Source organism: Schistocerca piceifrons, chromosome 5, assembly GCF_021461385.2.
Source record: "Schistocerca piceifrons isolate TAMUIC-IGC-003096 chromosome 5, iqSchPice1.1, whole genome shotgun sequence".
Taxonomy (NCBI): Eukaryota; Metazoa; Arthropoda; class Insecta; order Orthoptera; family Acrididae; genus Schistocerca; species Schistocerca piceifrons.
The window spans coordinates 589,152,806-589,171,917 of NC_060142.1; the positions used below are offsets into that span (position 1 = coordinate 589,152,806).

General features: G+C 39.5%; 1 protein-coding gene across 3 annotated transcripts in view; it reads left to right on the top strand.

Annotated features, from left to right (window-relative positions):
- Positions 1-19,112, top strand: part of LOC124797905 (carcinine transporter) — a 421,456-nt gene that overhangs the window by 379,845 nt on the left and 22,499 nt on the right. For 2 of the 3 annotated variants that reach the window (XM_047261024.1, XM_047261026.1), the window contains one exon: positions 8,547-8,725. In XM_047261024.1, the coding sequence (XP_047116980.1) occupies positions 8,547-8,725 (179 nt within the window). Of the gene's footprint in view, positions 1-8,546; positions 8,726-17,537; positions 17,651-19,112 lie in introns of all 3 variants that reach the window. The other variant, XM_047261025.1, reaches the window with a different exon arrangement.

The window sequence follows — 19,112 nt, forward strand, 5'->3', positions numbered from 1 at the left end:
CATTGTTCAGGATGCCCTTTGATGTCTACTGATGATGCTCACGTCAGTAACATCAATGAAATAGGTGTGCTAATCTAAGACTGACTGACTGAGAAGTTTGCAGAAGAATGTGACATTTCAGTTGGATCATGTCATCAAATTCTGACACAGCATCTTGGAATGCATCGCGTTGCTGCCAAGTTTGTCCCACAGCTTATGAGTCAAGATGAAAAAGACCTTCGCCTCACAATCTGTGAAGAGCTTTTGAATTGCACAAATGAGAACGAGATGTTCCTTAAGAGAATCATAACTGGTGATGAGACACAGGTCTATGGTTATGATGTTGAGACCAAGGTTCAGTCTTCACAACGGGTCAGGAAAAGTTCTCCAAGACCAAAAAAAGCTCATCATGTCAGGTCAAATGTCAAAACCATCGTGATAGTTTTCTTTCACTTTGGAGGATTAGTTCATCATGAATTTGTGCCACAGAGACAAACTGTTAATCAGTAGTACCATTGGGATGTATTGCAACATGATAAAATGCGAGAGTGGCCTGAAATGTGGTGAGACAATTCATGGCTTTAGCATCATGATAATGCACCCACACATTCATCCCTGTTGGTGCATAGCTGTTGCACAAAAATTGAAATTGCCTTGCTACCACATCCTCCTTATTCTCCAGACCTTGCCCCTGCAGACTTTTTTTTTATTTCCAAAGTTGAAAACCCCATTGAAAGGACGAAGATTTGCAAACAATAGATGAGATAAAAGAAAATTTGCATATGTCACTTTATGCGAGCCAGCAAGAGACATACCAAGACTGCTTCTAGAAGTGGAAACGGCACTGGGAGCAGTGTATCAATTGTGGAAGAGAGTATTTCGAAGGAGACTGTGCACAATAAGTAAAAAGTAAGTGTAGGAAAATTTTGTGGACAAAGTTCGGAATTTTTTGAACAGAACTCGTAGTTATTACCCTGAGGTGTCATCTGTACAAATAACAGTGAAATAAGTATGCCGTAAATTAATGCTGTCATTCCCTTTGCCACAGTGAAATAATTTTTCTCTGCCTTATTAAGTTGTTTTGACGCATATGCTATTGGATGTACTTCTCTGACTACCTCCTGGCGTAAAATGCACCACATGCTAAAATTGCTGGTGTCACATGATAGAATAAATTGCTTTTGTTAGCTCGGGAAAACCAGTACTGGGACAATGGTCAATAAATATTTCTGTCTTACAAATGCTTCATTGAAATTTGACTCCCATTTTTAATAACTGTTTGAAGGGCCTTGCAATTTGAGCAAATTTCAGAATAAATTTTCTGTAGAAATTAGCCAAGTCTTAATATGACAGCAATTCCTTTTCTCTGGTGGTTTTGGGAAGCTTCTCACATCATCAACAGTTGCAGATCAGTGCATACACCACCCAGGCCAATAATGTGGCCCAAGTAACAGAACTCCTGTAAGACGAAATGACACTTTTCTAAGCTGTGTGTTCATCGTGCTGCACATAACCGTTCAAAGACTTCATGTAAGTGTACCATATGAAGCTGGATATCCCTCAAGAATGCAGTGAATTCATGTAAGTAGACCATGCATTTCTTTGGTTTTAGTCCACATATGTCGCTGTCTTACAGGTGCTGAGAATTTGCTGCCATGTTTTTCAGTCCAAATGGCATTGAACAATACTAATAATGACCAGACTCAACTACGAATATGGTTTTTGAGTGATCTTCCAGTGCTACTTATAACTGATTGTACCCACTTCATAGGTACAAAGTTGGAAAATGACATTGGCCTATATTATTTAAGGTCTCTGTTATATTAGGCACAGGGCAAATGTCAGTGACTGTCCTTTGGTTTAAATAATGCTAATTGCAGTAAAACCTATATGCTTCACTGCCATCAGATGATATTTTGGGCACAAATAGGACTGGTGCACTCCAAGGGCTATTAATTTCTTCTACAGTCCAATCAACGAGATGTTGATTTACACAGTTTTCAATTACAGGCTGTAAATGGTGCAGATCTCGGTGAGATTTCTTATACACAGGCGATTCATCTGAAGGGGAAATATGCCATTGAATTAGTGGTGTGGCAGGCAATGGTCCAGGAGGGTCCAGTAACTCCGCATATTGTTCCAACAGTCCTTCCATGCCCTCCTTATTATTTCCCTCTAGATGTGATGCTTTCCTCCTCACTACGATTAAACTGACAGATGTTTCAGCATCGCATAGACTGATGTGACATCCCTATTTAACTCCTCATGCAGTGCTTCTATGTTGGCTATCAGAGTACCACATGACAGCTTCACTTCTTCACAATCAAAGTTATCAGTGCTAACCGGCCAACTCGACTTTGTCAATTTCCCATACGTATGATAAACTATATAAAGTAAAATATTGTGCTTTATCTAACTCTTCATTCTCTACCAAAGGCTCAACCACACACAAAAAGGTAACTGTCAGATCACCTCCTGTTTACCCAGAGTAATTTTCTGTGCCTTTGGGTATGATATCCATGAGTTGATATTAACGGACCTTGTACACAGTTTAGGTTGCCACCCCTGGTCCCTTGGGTGGTAAAACTGAGATGAAATAGTGCTCCATCCTGCTCTTCTATATGCCATTCCAAGTCAACTTTAGCATGAAGCACAACCAGGAAATCTAAACACAGTGTAACTATGCAGCTAATCCCTCACAATCCCAGCATTGCCAAAACGAGTGAAATTAACATTACATTCTGTATCTTATAAAAATTTTCACAATTTCCTTCTCACATAGCTGATCGTAAAAAAGTCTGTCATTGAGTCTGCACAGAGGTATTCTGTGCTATCCCTTACTGGGAGCATTGTGCAGTGGCCACAATGTCACCTGGTCTGGTTAACAGAGGGGTGCAGACTGTGACAGACTTCCCTGTTTCTGTGAACCTATGCTCATACACTTCTGTGCCCAAATTGTTTACATTTTTGACATTGTTCTTCCTTACAATTACACTTAATATTACCTGAATATTGACATTTCTAACTCTTGATATCTGTGTTAAATTTTGCTTTCTTTTTCCATGGTTTAGTGGAACACCAGTTTCAGCTAGTGCTGCTGTAGTGTCTGCCACTTCATTCAATGTCTTTGGGAATTCCGTGTGTACCCTTAATGATATTTATGGACATAAATCCTACAAAAATGGACCAGGTGCTCACTGTTCAGCTTCCTTATTAGTGTTATCATGTTCAGTCAGCTCATATGGGTTAATATCAGCTTTTGGAATGTGATCTACAAAACTCTGTACTGGTTCTTCTTGTTTCTGAAATATCCCATTAAACTGCTCACAACAGTATCTTGATATAGTTTTTCTCTTTTATCTTTCAACTAACCCTTCTCTTAAGTTGCCTAATGATTATGCATCCCTTAATTTCTCATAGCAATTACATAAGCCTGGGTGTACCCTGATATATTCAGTCTAGCTACAATTAATAACTGCTCATTATTCCAATTTCTCATCAACCTGGCATCTGTATCCAAATTATCAAAAAACACAGAGATCTCTTCCTCTGATTCTCTAAAAAATGGGCTTGCCAACAAAGCAGTTTTGTAAGTACAGGTACACAAGGATGTGACCATTCCCTCCTTCAATCCCGTAGGTTTTTGTATATATGCCTGTAACTGAGCTGTTAGTACTTGATCCAGCACACACTGAACAACATCCTGAGCCATAACTTCTTTAGGCAGCTTGCTCACTTACCATCACCCCAAGTATATAGCATACCCAAAATAACAAGGAAGAAGAAAGGATAGGAAATCCAACACTCATACCTGCCCCAGGATAACTCTGAAGTTGACAATGATTTATATTGCTGCATAGGATGCCTCTTCTGCAGAACATGGCACTGGTAGCTGTCTTCTGTTGGTTGTTCCTCTTCATCTTCAGTAGCCTTCTGACACCAAATATAGTGGGGTGTCTAGGATGTCTTGGTGTGGGTGGTGATTCTCTACTGGAGACAGATGTGGGTAGAGTAAAAGATGGCAACTCATAGATGCAAGAAGCCCTTTATTGCTGTTTATATACATTTTTTCAGTTTTCGATGCTGCTAGTGGTGATCCCTTGTGAGTGCGGCAAATACACCGACATGGCATCTCCCTGTGTATTGGTCTCGCAGCCCAGTCCTGTCATTGGTGATGCAGACTGTGTGCTGCTGCTGCTGTGTTAATGGATGTCTCACATTATCAACCTTTAGATTTCCAGCCAGGCATCAATTGCTCTCACAAAGGATATGGCACACTACACCTCACTGCAATGGCATAGGGCAAAGAAGTCCTTGGTTTGAACATCAGCAGATGCCAAGATGGCTGGGCCCTGCCACCGTAGACCTGTGAAGGTAATAGAGTGTGGAATGTCTGGATGGTCAGGTATTGTCAAAGGTTCAGGTCCAGTGAAAATGGTTATAGCCATGTCATTGGTAAGGCATTGTCTGGTGCAGCTTGGACACTATAGTATAGCTCAGGCTGGACCTCCAGGGGCAGGGGGGGGGGGGGGGACTAAATGGAGCTGTCCAGGGCTGACTATGCAGAAGAAGTCGAGATGTAGCATTTCTTTTTTACATGGAATATCTCGAACAGAGGCCAAGCGACCTAGGCCACGCTGTTGCTACACATTGCTAAGTGAAATGATAGAATTGTCTCACTCCTGCTGAACGCTGTGTTGCCAGGTCAATGACTGCAGCTGATTGTGATGGGTGCTAATGTCCTAAATACGATTCTTGGCTATGGTTATGGCCGTTGCCATTACACTGGGAGCAGAATGCACACTGTTAAACTTTTGCTAATTTAAGGACAATATTTTCTGGATTTATAACCATAATCATTGAAAATTGGCTGTTCAATGGTTGTGATTGTGATTGGTGAAAGTGTTCACTGTGTATTATAGGCTGAAGAGTAGGGCATGTGTGGCATCTCATTTGTGTTCTTGTTTGCTGGTAGTGTCCTTGTTGCTCAGAGGAGAGGCAGACATACCACCAGGAGACTAAAACCATCATCACAAATTAAAATTGTTTGGTTGTTTAACAATCACAACTGTCTATCTGACTTAACATTTATATATATAAAAACAAATATATATATTTAAATATGTCTGCTTGCGTCTGTATATGTGTGGATGGATATGTGTGTGTGTGTGCGAGTGAATACCCGTCCTTTTTTCCCCCTAAGGTAAGTCTTTCCGCTCCCGGGATTGGAATGACTCCTTACCCTCTCCCTTAAAACCCACGTCTTTCCCTCTCCTTCCCTCTTTCCTGATGAGGCAACAGTTTGTTGCGAAAGCTTGAATTTTGTGTGTCTGTCGACCTGCGAGCACTTTCATTTGGTAAGTCACATCATCTTTGTTTTTAGATATATATTTCCTACGTGGAATGTTTCCCTCTGTTATAACCATATACACTCCTGGAAATGGAAAAAAGAACACATTGACACCGGTGTGTCAGACCCACCATACTTGCTCCGGACACTGCGAGAGGGCTGTACAAGCAATGATCACACGCACGGCACAGCGGACACACCAGGAACCGCGGTGTTGGCCGTCGAATGGCGCTAGCTGCGCCGCCGCCGTCTGTGTCAGCCAGTTTGCCATGGCATACGGAGCTCCATCGCAGTCTTTAACACTGGTAGCATGCCGCGACAGCGTGGACGTGAACCGTATGTGCAGTTGACGGACTTTGAGCGAGGGCGTATAGTGGGCATGCGGGAGGCCGGGTGGACGTACCGCCGAATTGCTCAACACGTGGGGCGTGAGGTCTCCACAGTACATCGATGTTGTCGCCAGTGGTCGGCGGAAGGTGCACGTGCCCGTCGACCTGGGACCGGACCGCAGCGACGCACGGATGCACCGTAGGATCCTACGCAGTGCCGTAGGGGACCGCACCGCCACTTCCCAGCAAATTAGGGACACTGTTGCTCCTGGGGTATCGGCGAGGACCATTCGCAACCATCTCCATGAAGCTGGGCTACGGTCCCGCATACCGTTAGGCCGTCTTCCGCTCACGCCCCAACATCGTGCAGCCCGCCTCCAGTGGTGTCGCGACAGGCGTGAATGGAGGGACGAATGGAGACGTGTCGTCTTCAGCGATGAGAGTCGCTTCTGCCTTGGTGCCAATGATGGTCGTATGCGTGTTTGGTGCCGTGCAGGTGAGCGCCACAATCAGGACTGCATACGACCGAGGCACACAGGGCCAACACCCGGCATCATGGTGTGGGGAGCGATCTCCTACACTGGCCGTACATCACTGGTGATCGTCAAGGGGACACTGAATAGTGCACGGTACATCCAAACCGTCATCAAACCCATCATTCTACCATTCCTAGACCGGCAAGGGAACTTGCTGTTCCAACAGGACAATGCACGTCCGCATGTATCCCGTGCCACCCAACGTGCTCTAGAAGGTGTAAGTCAACTACCCTGGCCAGCAAGATCTCCGGATCTGTCCCCCATTGAGCATGTTTGGGACTGGATGAAGCGTCGTCTCACGCGGTCTGCACGTCCAGCACGAACGCTGGTCCAACTGAGGCGCCAGGTGGAAATGGCATGGCAAGCCGTTCCACAGGACTACATCCAGCATCTCTATGATCGTCTCCATGGGAGAATAGCAGCCTGCATTGCTGCGAAAGGTGGATATACACTGTACTAGTGCCGACATTGTGCATGCTCTGTTGCCTGTGTCTATGTGCCTGTGGTTCTGTCAGTGTGATCATGTGATGTATCTGACCCCAGGAATGTGTCAATAAAGTTTCCCCTTCCTGGGACAATGAATTCACGGTGTTCTTATTTCAATTTCCAGGAGTGTATATATCTAAAAACAAAGATGTAGTGACTTACCAAATGAAAGTGCTGGCAGGTCGACAGACACACAAGCAAACACAAACATACACACAAAATTCAAGCTTTCGCAACAAACGGTTGCCTCATCAGGAAAGAGGGAAGGAGAGGGAAAGACGAAAGGATGTGGGTTTTAAGGGAGAGGGTAAGGAGTCAACTGGATTACCATTTGGATGTGTGCCAGATAATCAAGGGCAAATGCATTGAACATTTGCAGAATGTACCAGAAAGTTGGAGAGTGTATCTATCTTTTCTTGCATCACCCTTCTTTGTACATAATATACTTGTCAATAAATAGTGATTTGAAACCTGATGAGTCATTTAGGCTAGTAGTGCATTGTTTTCTTCATTGATACTGTCAATAATTTTTGTGGCTCATGCTACTTTAGATATCCTATAACTGCACCATTTGTCTCCTCTACATCTACATTATCACACTAACACATTATTTTGTCCACTCCAGCAGTGTGTGGCAATTCTGGTCAGTTGGTCAAAAAAAATTCCCTCTCAAGATTGTTTAAAAAATTGGCTTTAATCCTTAATGGTGGAGAACCACTGACAATTTGCAACAATGTGCAGCTAGTTCCCAAAAGAAGGCCAAAACATCGAATTGGAAGGTTGCACAAGAATGACACAGTACCAATACCAAAGAAGATTTTTTTAAAGTGATTATTTACTCATACTGACTTTTGCATTCATTCAAGTGGTTTACCTTCTCATGCCATGATGAAGTGGTCCTAAAATACTGCTACTGAGTTATAGGGGAACAGTAAGTTGGGTTTCTAACTTAGTTTTTCACCAATAGCCTTCTTCTCTTGTGGAATCCCATTGAAAATGTATTTGGAGTGTGCCACATGCCTTTCTGTACAGTGTTTAAGGATTTTTTTTTTATTTGGAGCACTTCTTTCTCTTACATTCATTGAACTTACGTTCAAAAACTTATGTAAACAAATTTATGTTACCAGCAACAAATCTCCTAAATAAGTAAATATATTTCAATCTTAGTATGAGACTCCACTGCTTGTTCAGTAAAGGCCTACAAGGCATTTAATTTTTAGGAATAAAGTTTCAGTGAACTTTAAGTTTGAAGGCAGTTGTAAATAGAGACTTTCTTTTGCTACAAACACTGCATGCATCTGACTTGGAAAAATATATATTCATTAGGAGGAAACACCAATGAGAAATTATATATATTGAATGGTCAGTCCAGCAATTGTCTTAAAATGTAACATATATCTATCTTGTAATGAGGCTGGAGGGAATTTCATAACTTGTCATTACAGTGTTTGTGCCAAGTATAATTATGTAGATGCTATGTAACATTTCTTTGCTGTAATATTTCTAAAAGTCTCTATCACATAAGTCATAAACTGTGAAAAAAATTGGGTGCATACCAGATCACAGAGTAAAACTGGTATGCCTCAAAAAATAAATACTTGTCCTCAAATACCTTACCAGAGACTGTGACATCCAAGGAAAAACTTATGTGTGGGACAAAACACAAAAGTGTAAGTATTAATGCACAAAATAAGGGTTTTTGCTTAAGAGCACACTTCATAAATATATATGCATAGAGCTTTATCTGGCAGTGTAAGCAAGAAGTATTGTAAGATATTTTGAAAAGCCATCAGCAATGCCTTTCTTTTGATTTGTAGAGAGAATGATTTATTTGTGTGGATATTATTATTTTGTTGTTTGTGTCAGGGTTCAGAAAACTTAGTACTACCACTTGTAATTATGGGAGCTATATCAGTAATTGGAGGACTGTCTGGACTGCGACTTCCAGAGACATTACATCACCGACTGCCACAGACTGTTGAAGAAGGTGAAGAATTTGGGAAAGACTGGTCTTTCAACGATTGTATTCGTTGCATACCTGAGAGGTGAGGTACAATATTTGCATGAAAAATGAATTAATATACTGCAAGCATATTGTATGAATTGATTCCATGTAATGTTAAAATATTTTAAGCTTCTTTATATGCTTAGAAGAATTAGTTGTAAATTTCATTGGTGTTTATTCAGAGTAAATGTGGATGTGGTAGTTTGCATATCACAATTTCTGTTCCTGCTGACAGTTGTGGCGGTGCTTATTTTTGTCCTTTCTGCTGTTTTGTAAATAACATTTCATCAGTCACCCACTGATTTAACACTTTGAAGATCAGTCACTTGGAAGATTATTGGGCCTAGAAAACTGGCTATTTATACTGTTGTTTAATGCATTATGTAATTGATGTATCTTCAAGAGTAATACATACTGAAAAGAGGCAAAGCTTTCAAATTTATTTTCATATTTACTTTACCTATATGATAGATTACAAATCTTAAAATAATGATGATAGAGTAAAAGCGTGAGGTGAGGTGTGGAATAGTTTTCCTCTTCAGCTTCTAAAATTTCTTGCTCACTCAATAAAAATGAAGTATTTGTAGTAGAATTCCAGCAAAATGTCAAACCTAATGAGTACATGCACAAAATTATGTCAGTGTGATCATATTGGCTTACCCATTCACAAAAGCAGCTGTTACATTCAGTGATATTTCTTTTGAAATAATTATATAAATTGACAACAGAAGGCAGAACCAGTCTAGGAAAAGGTAGCACGATGTCCATACATTGTTCTCATATACAATGAGTCCAGTTTTTGAGAGATATATAGCTCGCATGTCGAGAAAATCACGGCCCAATCTATACTCTCTCACAGTCTTTTTAACACAAGGTTATGGCCTGAGCTACAAAGTGTTAAGTCATTTTCTTAAAAGTATGAGATCCATTATCTTCTCTGCCAGCAGATCAACACCTCCTTTTATTTTCTTTATGTAATACCTTGTAATTTATTGTAATTATTATTGTATATATAATTCTCAACTGAACATTATTTTATTCACTCCAAATGTACGAAGAGAGAAAATTTTTGGGGGCAAAATTCCAAATCTGCCGAATAAACATTTAAAAACATACACTGCAAAGACACTAGCCTCCTCTTATCCTCACTACAGGTGAATCCTTCTCAACCTGGTGTGTGGGTAACCTCCCTCTCCTTTCCAACCTTTCCCAATCAGTCATTTCCATCCCTGCGAAAGGAACAGTAAATACCCCCAGCTAGGAATATCTTTTTCTACTTTTAAGTGTTTCTATCAACAGTGTTACTATCTACCTGGAATTTTATCCCAGCCATTTCATATTCTTGCAATTTAATAGTTTCCTCACTTGAAAGTTTCATTATTATTTCATGATTTTGTTAATAAAGTCCTTACCTTATGTAAAAGTCATTTCCCCCATAAACTAAACCAGATTAAACTACAGTTTGCAAAGAAGCCATGGATTACTCAAGGAATAAAATTACCTTGTAAGACATAAAGAGATATGTATATCTGTCAGGAAAAACAGCTCTGATGTTGACGCTATAGCTCATTACAAGACATTGTGCAAAATATTGAAGATAGTAATACAGACTCCAAAGCAATGCATTATGAGAAAAAGTTACAGCAGTCATATCAGGTAATGAGGTAAAGATGATATGGTATATACTGAGGGGGATACAGGTAGAACCAGAGATGAAGAGCAGAAAGCATTAAGAGTAAATGATACATCAGAAACAGTTGTGAGCAGTGTTGCAAAAAATTTTGACAAGCATTTTATAACTCTTCTTGAAAAGACATGGTCATCAACTTCAGTTGATGCTACCATGGAATATCTCAGATCAGCCATTTATGGCAGATAACCTAAGTAGTATGAATGTGACCCTCACTACACCAGTAGAAGTAATGTCCACCATAAAATACTTTAAAAATGGTCATGATGAAACCCTAACAAAGTTCATTTAAAAGTGTTCTTCTGAGTTTAAACCAAATAACAAAAAGTCCTGTATGAAAAACAACAATATGGAAAGGATAGGTAGCTCACCACACAGAGTATGCATTGAGTCACAGATAGGACAGTGAAAACGAATGCTATAACTGCAGTTAGGCCTTAGTGCCTAGAGACAGTGCCCATGTGTGTGTGAGTTGTTATTGTTTGAGTGTGCATGAGTTTTCTAGTGCTGAAGAAAGACTTTGTCCAAAAGCTGAAATATTTCCTGCATTAATTTTCATTTTGCCTGTCTGCGACTTAGCACCTCCTGTATGTAGTAAGTCAATTTGTTGTTGTCTTCCGAGTTTGGTAACATATTAAATTATTTCTGAATAAGAAAAGAGATACAGAAATACTGTCAAATTTTGGTTCAGTATCAATCTCTGTCTCATTTGTTTCTTTGTGATTTTCACTGAAACTTAGTTTTGCATTAGGGCAGTTGGATAGTTTGCTGAAATATTCTTGCCATCGCTTTAAGACTGGTTCAGTATCCATAGTCATGTTTCCATTTTTGTCACAGATGTACTGACTTCTTGCAGTGAACTCTTCCATTTTCACATGTTGGAAAGATTGCCTACTATCTGGGTTTTGGCTATCCAGTTCTACATTTTCAAGAATTTTTATTATGGATTTTCTGCTTTCAGTTTTCTGTATTCTTGATGTCTGGGGGGAGAGTAGAGAAGAGGAAAGGATTGCTGCTACAGAAGATCGGTGTAGTACTAGAGTGGGATCAGTGGATAGGTTAGATAGGTGGGAGACAGGGACCAGCAAAGGTTTAGGCCAGTGGTGTTACAGGAACAAAACATACGTTGGAGGGAGACTGTGCAGTTCAGAAAAGCTGGGGTTGGTAGGAAGTGGTAGGAACAGGTTGTTAAGCAGTCATTTAAGTGAAGCACATTATGTTGGATGGCATGTTCAGCAACTGTATGGTCCAGCTGTCTCCTGGTTACAGTTTGATTCTGGCCATTCATGTGGACAGACAGCTTGTTAGTTGTCATGCCAACATAGAAAGCTGCGCAGCAGTTGAAATTTAGTTGGTTGATCAAATGACTGCTTTTACAGTTGGCCCTGCCTTTGATTGGGTAGGAGGTGCCTGTGATTGGACTGGAGAAGATGTAGTGGAAGGATTTAAGGGACAGGCCTTGCATCTAGGTCTATTGCAGTGATATGAGACATGAAGTAAAGTGTTGAGAGCAGGGGTGGAGGGGACTGTGGGAGGGGTGGAGAAGATATTCCTCATTTCAGGGCATGATGACAGGTGCTTGAATCCCTGGTAGGAAATGTGATTCAGCTGCTCCAATCCTGGGTTTATGAACTGTAGGTAGCATGTAGAAGTTAGGAGTGTGGGGAGTGCTGGGGCTCAGGACACAGACAGGTTCTGGGGATCAGTTCTAGGATGGACCTGAGGATTTGCGGATGCACTGGAGATCCTATTGGATTTCTGCAGTTGGGTCATTATGGCAAGGTTTTTAGGTAGACACTTATCTGACAACTGGCCGAGTCCCTCTGCCAGCTAATCTCTGTAGTTCATAACCACAGTGGTTATAAAATGCCTGAAAACCTATCCCCACTTGCCAAAAAGGGGAACTGCAAGGATTACCTGGTGGAGGAACTCCACCAGCTGTCGGATACGTCCAACTACAAACCTTTAAATTGGCCTTCATTGCATTCCTGAGTTATTTTGTTATGTTTGGACCAAATCCCAAGGAAGCTGGTCCACTTTATTAGTTTTCCTGTGGAAAAGTGTCCAGCACAATAACAGATTTACTTTAGAAGTTGGCAGCCTTGCAGCAGGCAAGAAATGTGAGTTTCTGTGTTCTGGTAAAGACATGGGCAGTTAGCTTAGTACAGATTACTCAGTAAATTCTTAAACATACAATAGACATACATATTGTACTATCACCTTGAAAATGTCCGCCCCGGTAGCTGAGTGGTCAGCGTGACAGACTGTCAATCCTAAGGGCCCGGGTTCGATTCCCGGCTGGGTCGGAAATTTTCTCCGCTCAGGGACTGGGTGTTGTGTTGTCCTAATCATCATCATTTCATCCCCATCGACGCGCAGGTCGCCGAAGTGGCGTCAAATCGAAAGACCTGCACCAGGCGAACGGTCTACCCGACGGGAGGCCCTAGCCACACGACATTTCCATTTACCTTGAAAATTTGTTTATGAAAAGGATAGATTGCTACTCACCATATAGTGGATATGTTGAATTGCAAACAGGCACAAGAAGAAGACTGCCGATCAAATAAGCTTTCAGCCAAAAAGCTCTCTCAAACACGTGACCACTGTCTCTGGCTACTGAGACCAGACTCAGTGTGGCATCAGCAGCCAGAGACAGTGGTCATGTGTGTGAGAGCTGCATTTGCATTGAATGAGCATGTGGTTGTTGTCTTTTAATTCAGAAGAAGGCATTTTGGCTAAAGCTTACTTGTTTAACAATCTTTTTGTTGTGCCTGTCTGTGATTCAACATTTCCACTATATGGTGAGTATCAATCTATCCTTTTCATAATATTGTCATTATTCCATCCTGGATTTTTGATTGTTACTTAATTGTTTGTCCTTGTTCACATTGAAATCCCCATGTTACAGTACTGTAGCATACCGCTCGAGCAGACTGGTGCAAAACAAACTGGTGCAACCGGTTTCCATTTTATCAGTGTGTTGTTCAATTTGTTTTGGCACCTCTTGCAGAATGCTGTGATACTGTGACACTTGGATTTCAATGTGTACCATGACTGCAGACATTCTTATGCAAACAAACAACAAATAACTATGAACTTTATTTTTTGGGACTATAATTAAAACTCTGATTACTCTTTGTACTTTAAGATGGGTTAATAATGGCTGCAGAAGAATGCCATTTCATTTGGAGAAAATGGTGGCTGCGATGGTCCATATCAGCAGTGCTTTGTGCTTGTAATATGGTGCCATTAGGAAAATAAACAATGAATAAAGAAATCAAACAATGGAAAATCCAGGATGGAATCTAACAATACAAGAGAAGGAAAGTTGCTACTCACCATATAGCGGAGATGCTGCACTGCAGTGTAGTTTCAGCTCTCTGAGACCGCAGACGTGTGTGCAAGTTGTGCTTGCGTGAGTGTGTGTGTGTGTGTGTGTGTGTGTGTGTGTGTGTGTGTGTGTGTCTTCTGCTGACAAAGTGTGGCATCGCAACTAGTGCGCGATCGCCCATTTGTCTATTAAAAGCTTTACTTCAGAATGTATGTGGGCTGCAATGTAAGCCGGTAGAGTATTATACGGTCAGTAACGGACGAGTTGTGTCTTGCAGACTGACGTCACAACCATCTGTTGTAGCTGCGCGTGTGAAAGCAGTGGAGTAGCGCTGGCAGGCCACTTATATTATACGAAACTAAAATCTTAATAACTAATAAAGGAATAACCTGAGGAACGTCATATTTGATGTACAACCTTCTGTTTTGAAAACAAACAATATGTCAAAGTCTGAGATCAAAAATAGTTGTATTTTGGAAGTTAGGAAAATTCCATAAAAAAAACGTAATTTTCTGACAGTCAAGAATTTAAATAAATACAGTGATGTAATAGTTCACCTTCAGTGACTATGTACGATGATCTGATAACACTTTCAGTGTTCATATATAAATTTGGGAAGTTTTTAGTTTCAGAAAACCTCTGTGACTTTTCTATAATAATTTCAAGAATTCTAAGTAAATATGTGTATTTTGTGTTAGGGTGCGTGTGAATGAGAATGCGTACGTGAGAGTATGTGGGACGTTAGGCATTATTAAAAATCATTCATATAATTCTCTACAGGAACTGGCAGGTGTTCCAACTCTGTAACGTGGGAACGAATCCACTAGTGGTTCCCCTACTAGTGAATGTCGGATGTCCAAGTATGTATGCTTATGTATAAGACAGCCAGAACATTCGCGACTACATAATAAATTTCCAGATGTAGAGAAAAGCTTATAGTTCATTTTGTTTTGTTTATTTAATTAGAGAGTTTTGTGTTACTTAATTTGATGACGTCAATGAGCCTAGAGAAGTGGTTGGTGCTTGCTAGATTTTGGCATGAGCCGTGCCCTAGAAGTGAGTTCTCATTGGTCGTAAGTACTGACAGCCAATGAGAAGCGAGACGGTTGGCTGCCTAGCGAGGAGATATAGTTTTGAATAGTGGGAGAGTGAGGGGAGAGTCACGAGCTAGCTTTGATTGGAGGCGGTTATGCTGGATGTGACTTTTCGCATTATGTGTAAGATGAAGTCTTGGGATGACTTCCACGTTATGGTCCAGTGTTAATGGTATCTGGTAGTGACCAGAAACTGTTTATGAAAACTTCAGAGTGTTATGATAATTCGTTCTGACAAAAATCGCAAGTGAACTTTGAATTATATAGTGTGGCGGTACTGAGTATATTCTTACTGAGTATTTTACGGCGAGCATAAAATTTTATTAAAGACAACCACTGAATATCGTGTGCAGAAGGAATTGGTCAACCATTGACTGTGTTACAAGTAACTGGTTTTGGAATTTGGGAAGGTAAAAGTTCTGGCTGTTTTAGGTATGGTGATAACTGTGAGCAGAAACTTTAGTAATTTTCGTCAATGTGGGCTGATGATCTTGCTTCACGGCAATAAAAATCTATTGAAGGTTTGAATTTGAACTTCACGTTTAAAGTACGAGTGACATCCCCTTTCCGAATCTCATTTCTTTAAAGTACATAGAAAATTTTCAGCAAATTTTACTTATAGCGGCCTCCGGCGTGTAGCTATGAGGTTACAGTTTCCTCAACACTGTTTTTCTGTGATCTCGTAAGTAACTGCAGTCAGGAGTTTACGTGCGAAGATCTACCGCTGTAAAGAGGTAGGTGAACAAAAATTATAAAAGAAATTGCATTGCAGCAGCAACGTATAATCTGTCGCAATTGGTGCATCGCATCACACGCGCATAAAAAATCCGTCGCAAAAGGCCTTAATGGCCGAAAGCTATGATTGTGAATCTTTTTATTGTGCCTATCGCGACTCAGCACCTCCGCTATATGATGAGTAGCAAATTTCCTTCTCTCGTGTTGTTACAATGAATAAAGAAAATTACTTATAGAAATGCTTTACAAAAAAATACTAAAACTGTTATGAGGAATTGGGCAGTGTGCAGAGGTGTTATCTCTAAACACGAAATATGAGCTCTAATACAAATGAGGTGATATACTTTCAGAAAATAATTTTAAAATTAAAATGGAAAGGAAGATATCAAAAGAAAGTCATCAAAGAGGTAGGAAATGTCGAAGACTGTGTCTTCATGCTTTATTTTTCAAGAGAAATATTTCTTATTACATTTCCTCTTCGACGACTACAAAAATAAATAGCAAGAACAGAAGCGAATGCTTTGTTTGTATCAATGTTAGTATGGATTTCAATAAATCTGGTGACCTGTTGACTGTATTCTACGCCACTGTTATTCCGTTTGAACCTTCCAGAGAAGGGTTTCTGTTTTCGGTATCACTGAACTATCACAAAATATTAAAGACTGTGTCTACATGCTTTATTTTTCAAGAGAAGTGTTTCTTATCCCATTTCCAGCAAGAACAGAAGTGAATGCTTCTTTTGTATCAATGTTAGTATGGATTTTAAAAATTTTTGGTGACCTGTTGACTGTGTTCTATGCAAATGTTATTCTGTTTGAACTTTCCAGAGAAGGGTTTCTGTTTTCAGTAACACTGAACTATCACAGTGCTTCCAGGTATTCATCAGTTTGCACTTTCTTACTGACATCTTATGGCATATTTAATGAATACTTGCAGTTGGGTAGTTTGTATGAATCTGTTTTTTGTTGCTGCTGCTTACAATAATACTACTACTACTACTAATAATAATAATAATAATAATAATAATAACAGCTGCTGCTGCTGCTTCTAATAATAATAATAATAATAATAATAATAATAACAGCTGGACTGTAATGAACACATTCACAATACAAGACAAAAATAATCTTCATGTAAATTTTACCTTCTTTTCTGGGGCTGAAAGTGAAATTATGTACTCGGGTGTAAAGGTATTCAACAAACACATATCTAACATAAAGAAATATATTTAGCATAAACAAAGATATTGATAACCCCCACTAGCTCAAAACAAAATTAAAAACATGCATTGTTAGCCACTATTTCTGCAAATTATCTGAATATCTAGATGGAAGGATTGAGAAGTTCTGTTAGTTACATAGCAAACAGTAGTTATTCATTGTAATGCTGCTTGCCAAGTGGTATTGATCTGTAATCAGCACTCAGCATTTAAAAAATTATTTTCTTTGAAAAATACCAGGTTAATCAAGTAAAAACTGAGCTACCAAAAGGAGAGAAATAACAGCTATTTAATATAACTCAGGAGGCAGCAATTTTTTTTTCCAGTATAGCACCTTTATTTCTAATGGAGTTGATTAAATTTACCTGGCATTAGCATGAATAGCTTTAAGTAGTAGAATGCTAGTTTATTGAATACAGTATACAGATTAACTTTATATCATTTGCCTGCCTTTTGTTAATGTATACCTTGACTCGTTCCACATCTCTGAAACTTTTCCTTCTTGACAGTGTCTACGGAACACAATAAATGAATGCATGAATTTAATTTTTTTTTTTCAAATAATTTTACCTCATGGCTTTGATAATATTTTACTATCAGCTAGCTCCCTGGTAATCATCATATATTGTAAATACATTTTTATTCCTATGGATGAGCACAAAAGTAAACTAAAGTAAACTAGGAGATCCATAAAAACATTATGATATTGCTTCTTATTTTTAGTTCTTAAATTTGTTTATGTATATTAGAATTTGCTTTTAAAATATATAGTGTGTGTTTTAGAGTCCTGCAAATAGTTGTACCTAGTATATCCAAGCATAGCCAAAAGCAAGAAGTCACAGTGGAGACACAAGAAGTGGTGACCAGTCATCTATAAATCTGTGGAAAAGTGCTTGGTAAGTAAACAGAATTTTATGTGATATTTTAAGAATTTTTTGGTAATATTTCTGTGGTCAGTAAGGTGGAAATTTTGAAAATGATACAGCTTTATTTAATAGGCTTTTATTTATAAAGTTAGAATATCGATAGTCTTATTGACTGAGTTGGTTGGTGTTGTGCTAGAGGCATTGAACTCTTATTTGGAATGAACAGAAGATAAATACTTATATGAATATGCTGTTTTAGGTTCCCCATGATTCCGCTAAATCACTTCATATGAAACCTGAGGCAGATCTCTCAAAAGAGCCACTGACAGTTTTCTTCCTGGCCTTGTCCAACTGAGATAGTGCTCTACCTCATAACAATGGAAATTTTTTTCACTTGAGTACTTGGATTGAAGCACTCAACAAGGAATCGCTAACGGAACAGACATATCAGGCCTACTTCAGTCCTGTGAAACAACTTCTGTAGGCAGTTACCAATGGCATATAATCTATTGTAATTGTCCCAATAAGACTTTTACTTGGCATTTTCATACTAACAAAACAAAGTTGAAAGTAAAGCATCAAGGCATTGCTGTTGAATTGGCTCCAACTGAAATCAAGTATGTCAATAAGGAGGGGAACACATTGAGGTGATACAATACACAATGTGACTCATGATACAACACAGAAGCAAGCCGCATCAGCAGAGTGCTTAGAAACATAGTGGAAGTGACCTAAAGGTTCACACCAGGATAACAGTGACATGACACCAACACGTATCTCTGTCATATTGGCTGGCACAACATGGGGTCCTGATTGCTCCACACACCTTGTCATACAATACACAGTGAGGGGAATTACAAGTCATGTCTCAAAAACAATTGTTTTATGTAGACAAGGCAAAGCTACATCCACCACTATAGGCAGTTTTCCTGTAAAGCTTTTACTATTCATATAAAAAAAATCATAAACCACTGTTTGCGATTCCTGCTTGTTCTTCACTATGCGCTCTTCCTTATTCAATTTTGAGGAAACTTTTTGGTAAAAAAATTGATTTTTGTGTGTCTTACAGTCTGACGTCACAGCTTTGGTAATGAACTGGTTTTATTTTTGTTATTGCTAATAGTTATTGGAATTACCTCACAAATAATTAAGCCACCAGGCATTTTTGAAAAGTTTCCAGTGAAGGATGTAGTCACTGACCAGTTTACATTTGATGGATTTTAGATCATAGATTGCTACATACAAAATACAAGTAACATATCAAAATTGTTTTCAATGGTGGTAGGAGTGTGATACCTCTTTCCATTCTCAAAGAAAATACATGATATGTATTTGAAGTTTTCTGTGAAAAGATTGGGAGCTATACACCACATGCGTCACAACTGCTGTCTCATGTGTGCAGTGTGGAGCTGCCTCATGTTTGTCATTTTCGTATGTTCCAGTACAAGCCAAAGTTGTAAATGAAAAAATAATTGACACTGGGAGCTATCAG